At 54.1% G+C, this 18,339-nt stretch overlaps 1 protein-coding gene across 2 annotated transcripts in view; it reads left to right on the forward strand.

The window, feature by feature from the left end:
* Positions 1-2,112: 2,112 nt before the first annotated feature.
* Positions 2,113-18,339, forward strand: part of ITPK1 (inositol-tetrakisphosphate 1-kinase) — a 155,615-nt gene continuing 139,388 nt past the window's right edge. Inside the window, exon 1 of one of the 2 annotated variants that reach the window (XM_045561779.1) lies at positions 2,113-2,450. In XM_045561779.1, the coding sequence (XP_045417735.1) occupies positions 2,356-2,450 (95 nt within the window). In that variant the 5' untranslated portion in view covers positions 2,113-2,355. The remainder of the gene's footprint in view (positions 2,451-18,339) is intronic. The other variant, XM_045561799.1, reaches the window with a different exon arrangement.

Below are 18,339 nucleotides of genomic sequence, written 5' to 3' on the forward strand. Positions count from 1 at the left end.
TTTTGGCTCTCATCTCATATTTCTAACCAATGGCTTTGATTAGAAATATGGGATCCTATTTCCAGGGACTTCAGCTTCACTCCTCAGTACTCCAGTGCTCCACAGTGTCTCTGCCACACACCAGCCTCCAAGTGTTTGTTGGAGGAGGGAAGGAAGTCCAGGAAGCCTCCTAGACCACCCAGCCTCAATGGCTTTTTCAGCTCCTGAGAACAGCAGAGCATTTATTTCCTGTGTAAGAGATTTCCTACTGTTGATTTCAATAATACCAAGTTTATTGTTGCCCCCGGGCCCCCTTTGTTATTACCCCGTTAGCCTTCCTTTACCCATTTCCTGTCTCGGCCTGGGGGTCCTTGCCATGATCGTCCCTTTATCCAGCTTTCCATCTTCTGCTAGGATCCAGGCTTTCCTAGGCACAGAGCTGACCCTTGACCCTGTCACCCCTCCCCTGCTAGGCTCCCATGGCCTAGGGAACCCAGTACCCTTGGCTGTGGCATGCACTGGGGGAGCCCTGTCTATCACCCAGTGGCTTTTCCACTCTCCACCCATCCTTTTTCTCTCCCCTGTTAAGAAAGAAATTAATCAGACACTTCTTCACGACAGCAAGTAAGACTTCACTCAAGAAGGGGACTACTGCAGCAGGGGTTTTGCAGTGGGAGAGACTGAGCTCAACTCTGATGACAACAAGGAAACGTGGGACTCGATGCCACGGAGCAGGGGCAGGGGCGGTCAGTGGATGGAAAGTTGCTAAGTGGAAACATCAAGGCTGGAGGACTCTGGCTCAGTTGACATGACGGGAGTCTTACTGCAGGCAGACCGGGGTGACCAAACACCAAGGGTGGGGGATCTTCCTGACTCAGCAGGGTTCTTACTAAAATAGAACTCAAGGCCAGGGCCTGGTCAGAAAGAGAACTCAGAGCAGCATGACCCAAGTTTGGTCAAGGACAGTCTTTGTCAGGCCCTAACCACCTGGCTCTTTCATTTTTCCCAGCCTCAACTCAAGCTCCTTCCCCTTCCTTATACTTTCTTGGGCCTTCCCTCCCCGGAAATACATTTTTCTCTGCCTGGGCTTGGGGAGAGATGTCCATTTCTCCTCTCCAAACCAGAAGCTCTTTGCAGCAGGAATGTTCCCCTACTGCCCCACAGGGCGTGGGCATAACCAAACCTCCATGGAAAGGGTCTCCTGGGGATGTCCCTCTTATTCTTGCCGCTTCTAGTCCCCCCTTCCTCCTCCGTTGAAGGGGACCCAGAATGTGAGTTGGTGGTGAATGTCCTTTGCCTGGGAAGGCCCCTGGGTGTTCATAGCCCTCCCCAGGGGCCTCCATCCTGGGCTTGGGTCGACCTCCTCAAGGGAAAAGAGATCTCCCTCCACGTCTCCGCCCCCCGCTTGCAGTTGCAATGAATTGCCTTTAGGGGGCTGAACACTGCTGGGGGTACAGAGACCTTCAGCCGCTCGATCACCCCCAAAGGACAGGCAAGAAGTGCCCACCTCGCGACTCCCTTCCCTCGCCCCTCCAAAAAGTAAAACCACTCGGGAAGGGCAGCCCTAAAAACACTCCCGCGCCCCCAACCCGTCGACAGAAACAAGCTCCGGGTAACTGCGAGGGGCGGCGCGGCGCCTTTAAGAGGCGGCGGGCGGCGCTGCCCCCTGGCGGCCACTCGGCCGCGCGCGCTCGCGGCCCGCCGGGCTCCAGCGGCCGGCCGGCCGGGTCAGCGCGGGGCGGCGGCGGGGCCGGGCTCGGCGTGTGTGCGGGCGCTCGCCGCCGCCCTTCTCGGCGGGCTGCGCGCGAGGCCGAGGCCGAGGAGGAAGTGGCGGCGGCGGCGGGTGAGGACCACGGGGTCCGGGCGCGCCCGAGGGGCACGCGCCCGGCTCGGAACGGCCGAACGCGGCGCCCGGGGCGCGGAGGGTGGGACCCGGCGCGGGAGGGCGGAGGGAAGGAGGGCGCGGAGGCCGCCGGCTGCCGCCGCCGGAGGCGTGTGGCTCGGGCCCGCGCGGCCGCGGGGAGGCGCGCCGGGCGGGGGCGGTGTCCGCGGAGGCCCGGCCCCCGCTGCAGCCCGCGGGCCGGACGGCGAGGCGCTCGCGGGCAGACGGGCGGCGGGGGCGTGGGCGGCGGCGGCGGTGCGGGCGGCCCCGCGCGGCCCAGCCAGTGGCGTTCCGCGCTGAGCGCCGCTCCCTCCTCCCGGCCGCCCGCCGCGCCCCGCCCCTGCCCGCCCTCCCCGCAGGACTGCGCGCCCGGAGCCCCGATCCGCGTCCCCGCCGCCGGGAGGAGGTGCCCGCACGCTCGCGGCGCGCGCCGGCCGCCAGACTCGGCCTGTGGGCGATTTCCTCCGGACCCAGGCTCCCGCCCGAGGAGGAAGATGCAGACCTTTCTGAAAGGGAAGAGGGTTGGCTACTGGCTGAGCGAGAAGAAAATCAAGAAGCTCAATTTCCAGGCCTTCGCCGAGCTGTGCAGGTAAGGAGGGACGCGGCTCCGGTGCCCGGGACCCCCGGCCTGAGCCCGGTCCAGCCTCAGCGGTTGTTCGGGGAGGTTAGAGCAAAACGGGAAGAAGCGGCGCGCGGGGAGACTGAGTCCCAGTGGCCAGGTGGCTGTGGGCCGCTGGCGGTGTTCGAGGGCAGCGGTGGCCAGTGCGGGAGACGAGGCTCGGACCGGGGCTCTCAGGTGCACTGGGACCCCGCTGGGAGGCCCCCAGCCGCCCGGGGCGCGGTGGGAGCGCTGCTGAAGGTTGGCGGAGGGACCTGGGAAACCGGGGGATCCACGCTGTCGGCTAGAGGCTTGGGGGTACTTTTGGACCGGAGTGTTTCTCTTCCTTCGTCCCCTTCCCTTTAGTGGAGAGGGGCACCAGCTCTTTGGACCACCGACTACGTGCCCCGCGTGTGCTGGGCTCTGGAAGCTGTCATTGCACAGTACTGGGCTAAGCCCAGCTGAAGCGAGTGGCAATGCTTGGCATGTATGTGGTGATTTGCTGTCTCATTAGAGCCTCACAGCAGCCTTGCAAATTGGCCAGGGTGGTGATTCTGGGCCACGTGTCTGAGAAAAGGGGCTGATCAGCAGAGGGGTAGGGTCCCCCGCCTAGGGTCCCACGGCTAGGGAGTGGCCCGTGCATCGAAAGTGCTGGGGAAGTGAATGCCTGTGGGGTAGAATGGCCTTGCACCATCCAGGCTGTGCGCCCCACTCCCACCATGTTGGTGCTCACGGTGGCTCTCTGGTGTTTAAGGGATCATATTCTTAATAAATTACAGAAGTACTGAGTCTTGGGTCAGGTAGGCCTTGGCTTGTTCCACAGCTGTGGCTTTGCTTCTGAGAAGCTATTAGTTAAATCCAGTTCTCAATGAAAGCCTAAGAGAATCCAGCTCCAGAAGCCTTTTGCAAACTCCGGGTGGAAACCTTTTGTGATGCAGTGTCTCAGCTTGGTAGATTTGACTTTTGAAAATGGACCCTACTTGCATTTTAGTCCCTGTGGGTCCCCAGACATCTCGGAGAATTGAATAGTTGCGTTTCCTTATTCCCTGGTCTGCCCGGGGCCAGGGGCCAGTCTGAGCTGGCATGTGCAGGTGAGCCTGGCAGCGCCTCCATGTGCCTCATGCCTGTCCCCAAGGGCCTACTGCTCCTTTGCCCCGTGCAAGCCCCACAGGCGCTCTTCTCCTTGCAGCTGCAGGGGTCAGCTTGCTTATTTTATAGTAGCTCCTGGTTCTGCGTCTCTTGGTCTGGGGATGTGGTAGGCAGTCTTCTCCCAGGCCGGCATCCCTAGGAGAAAGCAAGCTTTTCATAGTAGGGAATGCAGAGTGCCTGGAATTCACAAGGAAATCAGGAAGAACTCAGAGGCTAGAGCTTTGAAAATGGGTCCTAGGGCTTTGGAACATTACAAAAGGATACTCGAACTTTGCACCGTGGATACACACACTTGTGGAAGCGGCACCCTAGATACTGAAGAAATTTGGAGAAGCCCCTTTGGCATGTTCTCGAAGTCTGGTTATGACCGGAGGCACCGGAGCTCCCCCTGCAGTCATATAAGACGGGATATCCCAGTTAATACCTTGCACACTTTTTACTACTGTCTCTGTGTATTTTTGTCATCCTGTGTCTACAGCTAAAGCTTGAGGCTTGTCATTGGGTTGGTATGTTTTACTAGGTAATTAGGCAGCTCTAGCAAAACATTCCTTGCCGAGATGCACAACTAGGTCCAGTCCTCAGGCTGGACGCCTTTGAAGGGGTGGGAGGTTCAGGGCAAGCTATGGTGTCAACCCTTCTGGGGAAAATTGCGAGTGTAGCATTAATTTCTCTGAAAGGGTGGTTGTTTTAAAAGAGTAGTTGCCTTCTTTTGGCCAAAATATTGGCCTCAAACAGAAGGCAAAAGACCTCTGAGCCATCCTGGAACCCCAGGAAACCCACTTTGTGTTTTCATTAGGAAAGCTTTAGGTGTTTTGTCACTCGAGCTTAAGAAGGAAAACACCAAAAAGAGTTTTTCGGTTTCTTCTTTATTATAATACTTTCAGGGCAGTGCCCCCTGGTGGCCACATTTCTATACTGGCTGCAAAATGCTCTAGCTGTTGAGCTGGTGACCACAGTGCCCTTTGCTGTTGTTTTGCTTGGTGTGAATGCCAGTGTGATCTTAGTGACAGTGTGAATGGACATTGTCATGTTTTTGACATTCAGAATCTGGGGGTGCAAGGCTTCTGTATTGATGGATGATGAATTGTCTATGAGTTCCCTAATGAAAAAGTCCAGAAATGTTTGCAAATGACTCGAGGCTCTGCTCTGAATGTTTGGGCTAGTGTCAGAGGATGGCCTGAATGGTCCAGTCTGGGATGAGTTGTTTAGTTGAATGTCAGGCCTCATAAAAATTGTAGAGCAGGAAGAGATGTTGGAGATCATCTCATCCAGCCCCTTTGTTTTGCAGAGGGGGAAACAGGCACAAGAGGGGGCAGGTTCCATACTCTTGCTCTTTTCCTTTAACTTCTAGAATGGGTCCAACCCGGCGACCTCGAGATTTGCTCTGACAAGGCCTTTGTCCTTGGCTACCTCTAACGGTAAGGTGGACCCACTCATTATTTTCCCAGGGGTCCAGTTGCTGCTATGTAGTCCCCAGGGACACTTTCCTTGCAAGGCTGAGTCCCTCTGCAAGTGTGACACCTTGTTCTCTGAGGGGGCAGTGCATGTGCACGGCAACAGTAGGTGGTTGGAGCCAAGTCCTGGGAAGTGCCCCACCTACCTTAGGTAGGGACAAGGGCCAGCCTTTTCAAACGAGTGCCTGATGGGATGGGGCCTCCGGCTAGCTGACAGATGGGCCTTCAAATCAGCGTGTGTTTTCAGTGTACTGTTTGTTCCTGGTGCTGTCCTCTGTTTCTTCCCCTCTCTGCGGGGACATGGCTCTGGTTGTGTTCTCTTCCACCCTTCTCACCTTCCTTCCCTCCCTAACCCGGGAGAAGCCTTGCAGTTCTCTCACACCCCCTCCTTGTGGCTTTTTCAAGATTCCCAGAAGGGGCTTCTTTGGGGGAGTGAAGAAATATAGTTGTTAGTTGGGAATACTAGGTGATTTTAATTTAAGTGCCTGTTGGGGAATGCTGGCTGGGCTGGGCTCCCTTCGTTTGTGTTTTCTGTGCGTCTCCTCCAACTCCTTCTCTCCTTCCCCTTCTTTGCTGTGGCTGAACCTACATTGCTGGAGGTGCTGAAAGAGGCACATGACTTCATGAAGCCTTTTGGTATGAAATGTGGATGGACCTCATCTGTCTTTACTGCAATAATGGCTGATTTTTAATGAGGTGCTTCCAAGTACCTCATCTCATTTAATCTTCCCAGCAACCCAGGGATGGAGGGATGGGGAAACTGAGGCTCAGGGAGTATAAGGGACTTGCACAGCCAGTTAAGGAGCTTCCCTGGGTCCAGTCCTGAGGCCTCCACCAGAGAATGTGGCCTCCTTGTGTATTCAGTGTTTCTTCTTTGCTGAGGTTTGGACCGGGCCTCCAGGAGGCCCCCAAAGCAGAAGAATGTCTGTGAAGTTGTCACCTTTGAGAAACTCGGAGGCCAGCTGGGCCGACTTGGCTTGCAGGAAACTGTTGATGGAGCAGTGTCAGACCCCTGTGTCTCACCGAGGACCCATTTGCACAGTTCCCTCAGAAGGGACTGAGGAGTTCGTTGATGTTCATGTTTACTGAGCACCTTCTCGCGTCCAGGCCTGGTGTTAGGTGGCGGGTTGGGGTGCAGCGGGGTGGAGCCCCTGCCCTCATGGTGCTGATGGTGTCAACAGTAAACTGGCCTGGGAGGCATGCCAGGGAAAGTGTAGGCTGCGGCTGGGCCTGTCCCTTACCCTGGGGCCCTACATTTCTTTCTTTAAAATAGGGTCATCTTCAAGGTCCCTTTTTGCTGGAAGGCATAGCATTCTGGGCTGGAATGATGGGAGAGTGTGGGGGTGGGGAGGAGGACCTTTTCCAGGATTAAGTGATGCCGGTCTGTGGGTGGGTATTCTTTTGTTTGTTTTAATGTCTGGATTTGCCACCATTTCGGGCATGCTGAGGTGGGAGGAGGTACTGATTTAGGTTTCCTTTGCAGCAGTGCGCAGGGAATATCTACAACTCAGCCTTGCAAACAAATACTTTCTACCAGCCTGCTAGGGAGCAAACTGCACTCCACGTGGGAGGAAACATCCATGTGGACACGAGTTGTCTATTGATGGGACTACTGCTCATTTCAGGCCTGGCTCCACACTGACTACCCATGTGACCTTGGGCACATTCCTTGCCCTCTCTGGGCCTCACTTTCCTTGTCCGTACAGTGAGGGTGGAAACAGTATTTAGCTCAGGGTTGTTGAGAGTATTTTTTTTTTTTTTTTTTGAGACAGAGTCTCACTCTGTTGCCCAGGCTAGGGTGCTGTGGCATCAGCCTTGCTCACAGGAACCTCAGACTCCTGGGCTCAAGCAATCCTCCTGCCTCAGCCTCCCGAGTAGCTGGGACTACAGGCATTTGCCACCATGCCCGGCTAATTTTTCCTATGTATATTTTTAGTTGGCCATATAATTTCTTTCTATTTTTAGTAGAGATGGGGTCTCGCTCTTGCTCAGGCTGGTTTTGAACTCCTGAGCTCAGACGATCCTCCCGCCTCGGCCTCCCAGAGTGCTAGGATTGCAGGCGTGAGCCACCGCGCCCGGCCATGTTGAGAGTATTAAACAAGTGAACTTGCTGGACAGGTGAAGTGCTTAGGATAGTGCCTGGAATTCTGTAAATGGCTGCTGTTGCTGTTGTTCCTGGGGAGTGAGTGAGTGGGTCTCTGCCTATGGATGCCTCTCTATTCAGGGACCTTTGGTGTTTGCAGATTTAGTGTTCTTGGCAGTTTGCAAGTGACCCTGAAGTCCGTGGTGGGTGCTAACTGATCATCTTGCTGGGCTGTAGGTTTTGTGGATTTGAAACTTAGGATGGCTAAGGAAGGGCCCTGCCCCGCCTGGAGGCTGCCAGACATCACAGCAGGGTCCTGGTTCTCCTTCAGCACATGGCCCATCCGAATCTTGCAGCCCCTCCCCGCCACGGGAGCTCTGTCCTCATCTGTTTTATGGATGGGGAAGCTGAGAAAATTATGTTAACGCAAAATGATACTTGCATTTTTTTAAGTTTGGAGATTGAGAAGAGTTTGTGCTGGCTTTCCTGAAAGTGCCAAGAGTCTCCATTAGTAATCTTATTCCTATTGTTAGCTAATTTGTTGTTTCGGTATCATTTTGAGTGTTTAATACATGCGTATGTTAAAATTCAAAGGACTCAAAGTACACAATGAAAAGTCAGCCGTATTCCTTCTTATTCCTGAATTCCAGTTACTCAGGGGCTGCCCATCTGAAACACTGGGGCGCACGTGAGTGTGGTTCTCTGTCAGTCCATACTGTTGTGCTCTTGCTAATTGTGTGGAACAGTGTGTCTTGGAGAAATTCCACATCACTGCTTCATTGGGAGGAAGTTTTGTGTCATTGCCTCATTTTTAACAAATGGCTGCACGGTCTACCTTTTAAAAGGATAGATTACATTTCTTCCCCCGGGGTTGGCTTTTGCTGGCAGAGGCAGCATGGCAGTGCCCTTCCCTTGCCTGTGTGCATAGTACTAGGTGAGTGAGTGCTGGGTCAAAGGGCACGGGCATCTTATAATACTTTTCAATACACTTTCTGAAACTGCTGACGAAGAGATTTCCCTGTTTCAGTTCCAGTGACAGTGAGTGGGAGGGCCTGTTACCCACACCCTTCCCAGCACCTACACCCTCCCCAGCACGGCACACGGACAGATACATGGGTGAGAAACGGTACTTTGGATTTGCTTTTCTTTCATGATACTGAGGTTGAGGAGGCTGACAGCATTAGGTGGGCACGGGGCAGAGCTGGGCTCACCAGGCTGGGCACCCCTGTCCCCAACGATTAGGCCACCCTTCCTCCACTGGTTACATCTCCCACGTGGTTTGGGGGCGTTCAGTAAATACTTAGCAAAGTGCCTCATGAGTATAGTGCCTGAACAGTTGGATGTGAATAGGGTTCCTGCTCCCACTCATTTTGAATTCAGCTGGTAAGACAGCTTTTGAGGGAATGCTATAGTACCTCCTTTTAAAAAAGTAATCTTCATATTAGAAAGCGAATCATCACTCAGGAGCTGTGCACCTCCTCCTCTCCTTTTATGATTTCTTGCCTCTGGCTGCTGGTTTGCCCTGGCGAGTACTGAAGGAGCTAGTTTTGCACAGGAGACATTCCTGGGGACCGGCCTGTCCAGATGTTCGTGGTGTTTTCCTCTGCCGTTGATGCTGCAGACCCATTGACTCTTCTGCAGCCGCCGTCATGCGGCCTGGGGTCACTCAGGGTGCCCTTGGAGCCCAAGCCTGCAACTGGCACTTGAGGCTTGTTCAGGTGGCCTGGGGCGTTTCTGAGGGCTGTGTCCAGCTTCCCCTCTGCTCTCTTGTATGTTAGTGGCTCACACGAGGCTTGGGAGGATAGCGAGAACCTGCCATGGCCCAGGCGCTACTGCGGATAGGAGAACTACCCTCCGAGATGGGTGGTGTGTCTCTTTGCTAGATGAAAACTCCGGAGCTCAGGGAGAGGCCAGGTGACCTGCTTGGTCACTCAGCTGTAAGCAGTAGAGCTGGGATTCGCCCTTGAGGCTGATTGACTCCTAAAACCACGCTGTTTCCATGCCTTTGTCTTGAAGGGGGAACATCCAGCCACCATTGGCTTCAGAAGGAAACCAAGTTCTTTTCTGAGCATCCTCTATGTGCAGTTGTTGGGTCCAGCCAGATGGTGGGTGGTGGAGATAGCAGTGATTGGAGCAGGAGACTTGCGCAACTGGCTCAGCTGACTGGGCAACTCATTCTGCCTTCCTGAGCCTCTGCTCTTCCATCTGTAAAGTGGGTCTGGAACACCCACCCAAGGGCTAGTGAGCCTGGCAGGTGCTTAATGAATGATAGGATTCCTCCTCACCCGGGGGCCACCTCACCTGCCCCTCTACCCTCCCAAGGCTGGGGCAGGGTCTCTGACACATCTCTGGGGAGAGCCCCAGGCAGTCTTTTTCTGGGGGGGGGGGGGCTTCCAATGCCAGTGACCAGCTCACTGCTTCCTGAGTGGGTCAGGGCGTGGTAGGTGGGTGCCAGTGTGCAGGGAGAACGCTCCTGTGGCAGTTTCATTTTCATTTCTGCCTCTCACCCTGTTTCCATCCAGCAGTCGAGGGCTGGGCTGCAGAGGTGAGGAAACATCCGGCCCCCACCTTGGGGCCCTGTCCTAGTGCAGGTTCCTGGGCCTCCCCCTCCCCTGGAATGAATCTGGGATGGGCCCCTGCATCTTCTTTTTAAAAAGCACCCCATTCATTTCTTCACGCACTCACATGATGTGCAGTTACTGAGTGCCTGCTGCATGCTGGGTGCTCCTAGATTCTGGGGATTGATACGGCAGTGAGCACTGCAGAGGCCCCTCCATCACTGGAGACAGCTTGGGGTCCTTCTGGGGCAGTTGCTCAGCCACCAATCAGCCGCCAGGCAGCTCTTTCCCACAGTGTGCCAGGCTCGATGCCTCTTAGGACTCTAGGCTCATGAGTTTCTTTTCCTTTCCTTTTTAGTTTTTTTTTTTGTTGTTTTGTTTTAGAGACAGGGTTTCACTGTGTTGCTCAGGCTGGTCTTGAACTCATGGGCTCGAGCGATCCGCCTAGCTCAGCTTCCCGAGGAGCTGGGATTACAGGTGTGCGCCACGACACCCGGCTCGTGGGTTTCCTCATGAGGAATAGAGAGACGTGGGACTGTTGATTTCTTTCTGGGTGAAATTTCATCTTCACTCTGCACCCCTTACCCATCTTACAGATGTGGAAATGAAGGCTCAGGAAGACGAGGTTAGCCCCAGGTTGTAGAGCTGGCAGGTGGGGCAGCTTGGATTGAACCTGGAAGTCCTAACATTCATCATGGGATCCTTGAAAAGAAAAGGAATTCTGGCCGTTCTGTCAGAGGGCTGTCGCTGCCTCCCTGTGGAAAGGTCTGGACAGTGGCAAGGGGTGCTGTCGGAAGGAAGTTTTGCTTCCTGCAGAATCAGCTCCCAAGCACCCTTTTCCTCACCTTGACCTGGGCATAGCCAAGCCTTGGCCTGTGCTCAGGGAGATTTGGGTACTCAGTCCCCTTGCTGCTCCGGGGAGGGCTGAAGCTGCAGGGGAGGACAGTCCAGGCCCAAGTTTCTGGCCTTTGCCTGTATGTTGGGAAGTGTCCCTACTGGTGAGGAATGTGCTTACAGGGGAGGTGACAGCGGCTGCCTGTAGCATGGAGCAGGGCAGCAAATCCTCCTCCAAAAGTGCACGTAAGCCTTTGCTTAAGACTGCAGGGTCATCCTGCGATGCATTACTTAAGTGGTACAAGAGCAGTTCCGCCTAGGAAGAGTAACAGTGGCTCCTGTTAGGGAGTGCCAGCCCTGTGCCTGGCGCAGCGCTGAGTACTCACATATGGCTGTTTGAGGCTCTCAGTGCATTTGTGGAAACTGAGGCTCAGAGATGGTAAGTGACCTTCCCGGGGTTTCATAGCTGGTCACTCCTGGGGGTGGCATTTGAACGTCAGTCCGTGTGACTCCAGAGCCTGTACTCTTGACCATTACAGAGTTTTTTTGTTTTTATCTTTTTAAATGAAGGCAAAGATGGCTTTCTTTTGTATGAGTTCTTCTCCAGCTACCCGCCCTCAGTGCCCCGTAGTCACTTTTCTCTTTTTCATTTTCGATTTCATTTGGATGCATTGCTTGCCTGGAGAGTGTCCGGAAATTCAGACGCCGACTCAGCTGACACCCAGGCTGGGGAGGCTCACAGTGGGACCACCCTGGATCCAGCCACCTACTAGTGGCGTTGCTGTCCACCCTGTGGGTGCCGAGTTTGGGCCACCTGGTCTGTGAGGTGCTCTGTCCAGACAGCCTCAGCCGGATTCCCAGGCCCAGGTAGATCCTGCCAGGCTTCTTCCTGGAAATGCTCTGAGCCTGTATGGACAACAAGGCTATGTGGCCCACTCCCCTGTGGAAGCTACTCTGTCCCCTCTGGGGGTCACCTTGAAGACCCTGGAACTTTATCTACTGAAGTTAGAGGCCTAGAGAATTTTGGAAGCTCCTTAGAAAGACTCCAAAAGCCTAAGAGGCTCTTGGGAATATTCTCACTGGAGCAGACCCTTGGTCTCAGCCCGAGCGACTTAACCTCTCTGAGCCTTTAGTTTCTGCACCTAAAATTGGACTTGTAATACCTGCCTGCAGCAGTATAGTTTTGCAGGTTGGGTGAGCTAAGACACCGCAAGTCCTGAGCACAGAGAGCCAGGCCCTTGATAAGAGACACGGTAAATGTTCACTTGTCCTCTTGTTTAGAATTGGCCAATGAAGGTTGATGGAGCTGTTTACCAGTTTATGTTTAAGTATCCCTTCTATCTGGGAAGAAGATGGGACAAGAGAGGAACGCAGCTCAGAAGCCTCTTGGTGGGTCTGGGTTGGATTCCGTGTGATTCCATAGGGACAACGTGTGTCTTGCTCAGTGGTTGGATTTGAACCCAGCCTCTTGCTAGATGGGCGACCCTGGGTGCATCTTGGCTCCTCTCTGGGCTTTAATTTCCTCCTCAGTAAGAGCTGACATTGTGCTGTGCATAGGAGGGACGCAGCACGTGAACCTCTCTCCTTCCTTGTGGAGGCCAGAGACCATCTCCGGAAGGAAGAAGGGCAGGGCTGCCTCTCACTCATCTGTGTCAGACAGGTGACATCAGAGTAAACCTCCTCTGTGGGGCGAGGTGCAGAGATTAATGATCTCAGAGGAATAATTTTCTAAAACCTTTGAGCCAGAAGGTGTGTTTGCAGATGAGGATTTGCAGCCCAGGGCGGCTGGCCTGGCAGGTTCATGCACACGGTGACTTGGCCTGACAGCGTCGGAGCCCACTAGTGCACCTCGGCCTCCAGGGAACCTCAAGGAGTGCGAGGCCCGGGTCTGTTCTGTTCTGGGCCATCTTTGTGGACCCCATCTCTGGCCTGGATAAGTTGCTTTTGTCAATGGCTCCAAATGGTCAGTAACTGCCCGCCATCCCAGTGGTCTTTCCTAGCCCTGCCAGGAGTGCGGAAGGAGCCAATTCGTTGGATTTGGGGTGCTCTCCTGGGAAGGGTGGGGGAGTGGGCGGGTGCCCCCTTCCCTGAGGTGGCCACTGGGTCATGGGCAGTTCTGGGGGTGCCTCTGCATCAGCGATGGGCTGGGCCTCCCCGGATGTGAGACCTTGTGGACTGGGCTCCATCCCTGCAGATGTGTCCATTGCTGTGCCCTCCTGTCCTCTCTCTGTTAACCAACAGGTGCGGTGAGTTGTTGGGATGAGGTTATGATCTGAGCAGAAAATTGCTTGTATGTCTTGATTCCCAAGAAGTGTGATGGGTTCTGACCGAAACCTCAATGCCGACTGGATTCAGTAACAAAGGGGATATATTGGCTCCTGTGAGTGTCAAATCCATGGGGTCTTCTGGCTGTAGGTATAGGTGGATTCAGGGGCTCAAGTGATGGTCCTTAGGACCTGGTGTCTCTCTGCTTCCCTGGTCTCTTCCATGGTGGCTTCATTCTCAGGCTCTTGCGGTGCAAGGTGAGTCCTCACAGCCGACATTCATTCAGGTACTGACCTTCATTCAGGTACTGCAAGTTCCTTAGGGGTATTACCTGTTTGCTCTGCATTACCACCCTGTGAGGGCGGGTGTTTTTAGAAGGGTTAAATAACTTGCCTGGAGTCACACAGCCTGTGGGTGGCAGAGCTGGGATCAGACCTGTGCAGGTTGGCTCCAGGGCCTCAGGGATGAGGGCTCATTCCGATGCCTCTGATTTGTCGGCCTGGGCCACGTGCCTGCCCCTGAACCAGTTGCTGGGGCTGGCAGTGCAGGGTGTCCCGTTCCCTGCCACGTGGTCTGGGCGAGGGCAGGGTGGATCCCCAAAAGGAAGCTGGGGGATTGTGCCCCAGAGGCAGTGGGATGGATGCTAGGCAGCCGGGGAGGGGGAGGTGCCGGTGCCCCCTGGTTCTGGGCTCCAGTGGCTGATGGGGGTGGGAGCTGCTCTCCACCGGCTTCCAGCTCTGGACTGGGATTGCAGAGACCCAGGATGGGGCCTGAGGGCTCACAAACACATTCTCCAGGGCCAGGATGGGGAGTGAAGAGCGCCCCCAAGGGCTTGCCTGACCCGCTGCTAGGTGCCTCTGCTTGGTGTTCAGCGTTCTCCCAGGCAGCTAGACAGGAGCCCCGGTGGGGAGCTCCAGAAAGGGGGCTGCTCCAAGCCTTCTCCTTTGCTGTGGCCGCTGTGGACAGCCCTGAAGTAGCTTCTCAGGCCTTGCCTTGCTCCTCAGATAAACCTGCCTCTGGCCTGTTCCCCTGGCCAGTCTGACACAGGCAGATTCCGGGGGTCCTGGGCCCAGTGGCCAGGTGGTTGGGCCTCTGGAGAAAGGGCTGCTGTCCTCCTGTGTGTGGGGCGGGGTTTTGTGGGGCCCTGGGGAAGGCTGCCCTGCAGTCCAGGAGAAGGATGATGTCCTCCCTGCCCCACTGTGGCTGTGCAGAACCTTGGTGTGTTGCCGCTGAAGTGTTGTGGAATGAAACAATCTTGTGTTATGTAAACACAATTAGCCAGTTGCCGTCTGGCCCTGTCCTGCTTGGGGAGAGCTGAGTCGGTGTCTTTCTGCCAGGATCCCGGGGGATTCTGTGAGCCAGGAGCAGCTGTCAACTGTCGACTGGAGGTCGATGGGGATGGAGGGGAGCGTTGGTCCAGGGAGGGCCACTGACCTGTCCAGGACACTCAGCCCTGAGGCACAGAGCCAGGGCCCGGTGCCTCCCGCTGCCGAGCAGACCTGGTGGAAACTGCGGGGTTATTTCTACCTGGAAGGGGAGAGGAAGTGGCGGTGAGGGGCTGCTGGCCACACACCCAGGCCGTTCCGTACATCAGGTTCCCAGTCCCAAGGGCCTTGAGTAAAGGGGCAGAGGGGTGGACCAGAGGCTGGGGGAAGGCTCGGGGAGGTGGGGCCTGCTTAGGGATTTGCATCTGTCATGGTTCCTTTTTGGAACCAGTCGGGGGAGTGAATAGACGGCTCACTCAGAGCCCCTTGCCCTAGGCTTGCTAACCTCTGCTAGGTACCTCTGCTTGGTGTTCCAGAATTCTCAGAGGCAACGGAGCTCTTTAGTGGCACTGCCCAGAGTTGGCTAGGTAGAGCCAGTGCTGGGGGGGAGCTCTGGAGGGCAGGCTGCTCCACGCCCTCCGCTTTGCTGTGGCCACTGTGGACAGCCCTGAAGGAGCTTCTAGGGCCTTTTAGAGCTGCACAGGTGGCAGGAGTGGGGATCAGAGAGCCTGTTTGGCTGTATGGCCCAGCATTGTGGTCCCCATTTGAGGGCCCCCAGCTCAGAGGCCCCGGGAATGAGTCTGTGACCATTGCTTCCGGTTTAGCTCATGGGGCTGCAGTTTGGACCTGAGCTCTGGGGTTGGACAACTAAGAACCTCGGGGAAGGACCTTGGGTCTCTTATGTGAGTCTGTGAGGAGGGGTCGGTTCAGTTTGTCAGCTGATGAAACAACACTGGAAAAAGAAACCAACTTCAGAAGGCTTGGTGACCCATGAAGTTCCATGCAGGCTCTCTCCGGCAGGTTCTCGACTGACTTGTGAATAGCACTAAAAAGCTTTAGTTAAAAAGTAATACTGTACATGATCAAAAATCTAAGCTGGGCTTGGTGGTATGTGCCTGTAGTCCCAGCTACTCGGGAGGCTGAGGTGGGAGGATCACTTGAGCCCAGTTCAAGGCCAGCCTGGGCAACATAGCAAGACCCCATATCTTAAAAAAAAAAAACGAAACCCAAAAAGCAAATTATACCAAGGGCATATGGTATTAAACAAAGTGAGTCTCCTTCATACTCAAACCCCAGTCCCCAGAGGCAGCCACGTTGCCACCTTCTTGTGCATTTTCTCAGACATGTGGTTTGTACAAGCAGCCGTGTGTGAGAGGACACACACATCTGATGGCTCTCCTACGCTTTTTATCGTTCAGTAAAGCTTGTAGATGATCTGTAGCTACACTAACTTTGAAACTATCAGTGTGCCCCCCGCAGAAAATAATATGTGAATATAACTTTACTTCTCTGTTCTAGTAAAACCTCAGACTTGTAAAAGACCCTTTGTTAGTCACTTCTTCGGTTCTAGGCCTACCCCAGAGCTCACGGTTTCCCTTTTTTCCTGTCTTGGTCAGCTTGGCTGTGGTAACAAATACTGCAGACTGGGTGGCTTAAACAACATTTAACATTTATCTCTCTCAGTTCTGGAGGCAGGAAGTTCCAAAGTCAAGGTGCTGGCAGATTTGGCTCCTGGTGAGGGCTCTCTTCACAGCTTGCAAACGGCTGCCTTCTTGCCCTGTGCCACATGGTAGGAAGAGAGTGCTCTTTTCTCTCCCTCTTCTTATAAGGGTGCTAATCCCATCACAGGGGCCCCACCTTCACGACCTCATCTAACCCTAATTACCTCCCAGAGGCCTCAATTCCTAATACCATCACATTGGGGATTAGGGTTTTAATCTCTGAATTTTAGGGGGACACAAAGGTTCAGTCCATAGCATCCCCCTGGAGTGCAGAGGTTGTACAGCACGAGCTGCCATCCCCACATGGCTAGGCTGGGAGGGGCTTCATTCAACATGCGCAGGCCCCTCTGTCTCCTGCCCTGCATGCATGCGGCCCCCATATGGGTGCTGTCTGGGAAGGAGGCCATCAGGTGTGCTGGCCTGAGTCCACTACAGGGCTTCTGAAGCCCGCCCAGCACCCAGGGCACGTGACTGAGCCTTGGGCAGTGAGGGGCCTCTCTGTCCGCATCTGTAAAATGGAAATATCAGCACCCAGTCGTGGGGAGGGTTGGGGGATCAGACAAGTTGCAGACTGAATTGGCAGAGGTGGTTTCTAGCAGATAATGGCTGGTCTGATTATAGTTTACCCTCTTTTCAAAACTTTTTTTTTTCTGGCTGGAGATGCATTTTAGAGCTGATCATCATTTCTGATCTCAAACCTGGTCAGAGGGAGGGGCTGCTGGTGTGGTCCCTTACCCTGGGAAGGCTGGATCGTGGTTGAGATGCCTCACCCAGCTCTCTTCCCTGCCTCTGCCAGCTGGGCTGGGGGTTTGGGGTCTGGGGAGGGTCCTCCCCACAGCCCAGCCAAGCCCAGATTTCCTCAGCTGCCTTCCATGGCTTCCAGCAGAGCCCCCAGCCCCACCTGCTTCTGGGAAGGGCCCCCCACCTCACACGGAGCCCAGCTGCAGGAAATGGGAGTTTGTCATCTTTTCCTTGAAGTTTTGGGTCCTCTGTAAAGACAGTTTCACAGCATGAAGGCAAAATCTGAAGAGAGAAATCATCCCTTTACCCCCCACCCGACGACATTTCCTTTTTGTTTATTCTCTTCCCTTTTTGTACATACCAGTCACAAAGTTGAAATCTTTGTACACATAGCATTTTGATTTCTGCTTTCTGCACATAGTGTTGTGGTGTAAACAAGTTGTTCCATGTCATACAGTCTTTAGAATGTTCTTTTTTAAATTTAATTTTTGTTAACTTTTTTATTGTGAACACTTCTAACACATACAAAAGAGAGAATAATAAAATGAACACCCACTCCCTCCTCAGTACCAAGTGTTACCATTATTAACTCATGGCTGCTCTTAGTTTTATTTAGTTCCTCCATACTATTTTGAGGCAAATCCCAGACATAATTTTATATGTAAGTACTTCAGTGTGATCTTTAAAAGCTAAGGACTTAAAAAATATTCCAAGGCCATTATCACACCTGAAAATAAAGAACCATAGAGAATGATGATTTTAGATTGCTACAGAATAGATCTATTGAATGTCTGTGCTATGATTTAATGAGTGATAATCTTATTATTGAATGTCTAGATTATTTCCGGTTTTCTTACTGGTGTAGATAACGCTGCATTGGACATCTTTGTGAAGATAAATGTCTTCTATCCCTTTCTGGTGTAAATAAGAGTTTTTCATTAGTGTAAGTAAGAGTTTTTACCAGTTATTGTGCATAGCAAACCATCCTAAAGCTAGTAGCTTAGAGCAGTGACCATTTGTTCAGTGCACAGTTCTGTGGGCTCAGCTGTGCAGTACTGGTCTTGGCGGGACTCCCTTGTGTATCTCCGGTCAGCTGTGGGTCAGTGTGGGGTCTCTGCTGCTGGGACTTGGTCTTTGGTTAACTGGGGCCATGGGGGTGACCAGCCTGGCGTCTCCTCCTCCCTCAGGCTGCTCGGGCTTGTTTCTGTCCAGGAGGCGGGGTCTGAGAGAGAGTGGATGTTTTCAAGGCCTCTGGAGGCCTGATCTCTCCCCCACAGTTCATTGGCCTAAACAAGATCCAAGGCTAACCAGATTCAAGGGGTGAGAAAATGAACTTCACCTCTTGATGGGAGTGGCAAAGTCATTGCAAAAGGCACAGGGCCAGGGAGTGGCCAATTGCTGGGAGCATCCCTGCACACGGTATGAGATCTGGCTCAGGTGCCTCACCAGGCAGCCCATGCACTCTTCCTCGTCTAATAGCGGGCAGGTGCCCATCTAGAGCTGGGCATGGTTTGAGGAGGAGAAGTCAGGTCCTAGTTTTGGGGCCCCTGGGGTGTCGTTGTTGAACAGACTCCATGAGGAATGACTGTCCATCATTCAGAAAGCTTTCTCAGTGCCCAGTGTGTGCTGGTTCAAGCCAGGTATTCCCAGTCCTGGCCCTCCAGGAGCGTAGCCTCTGCTCAGGGGGAAGAGGCTCAAGTGGGTGACCAACGGGGGGACTCATTGGGCAGCATCATGCTGGGTGGGTGGGGGGGGGTTTGTTCTGGTTTGGGGCCTGGCGATACCTGTGTGTGACACTGCCATGTTGAGC

The sequence above is a fragment of the Lemur catta genome, chromosome 1 (genome assembly GCF_020740605.2).
Source record: "Lemur catta isolate mLemCat1 chromosome 1, mLemCat1.pri, whole genome shotgun sequence".
Classification (NCBI taxonomy): Eukaryota; Metazoa; Chordata; class Mammalia; order Primates; family Lemuridae; genus Lemur; species Lemur catta.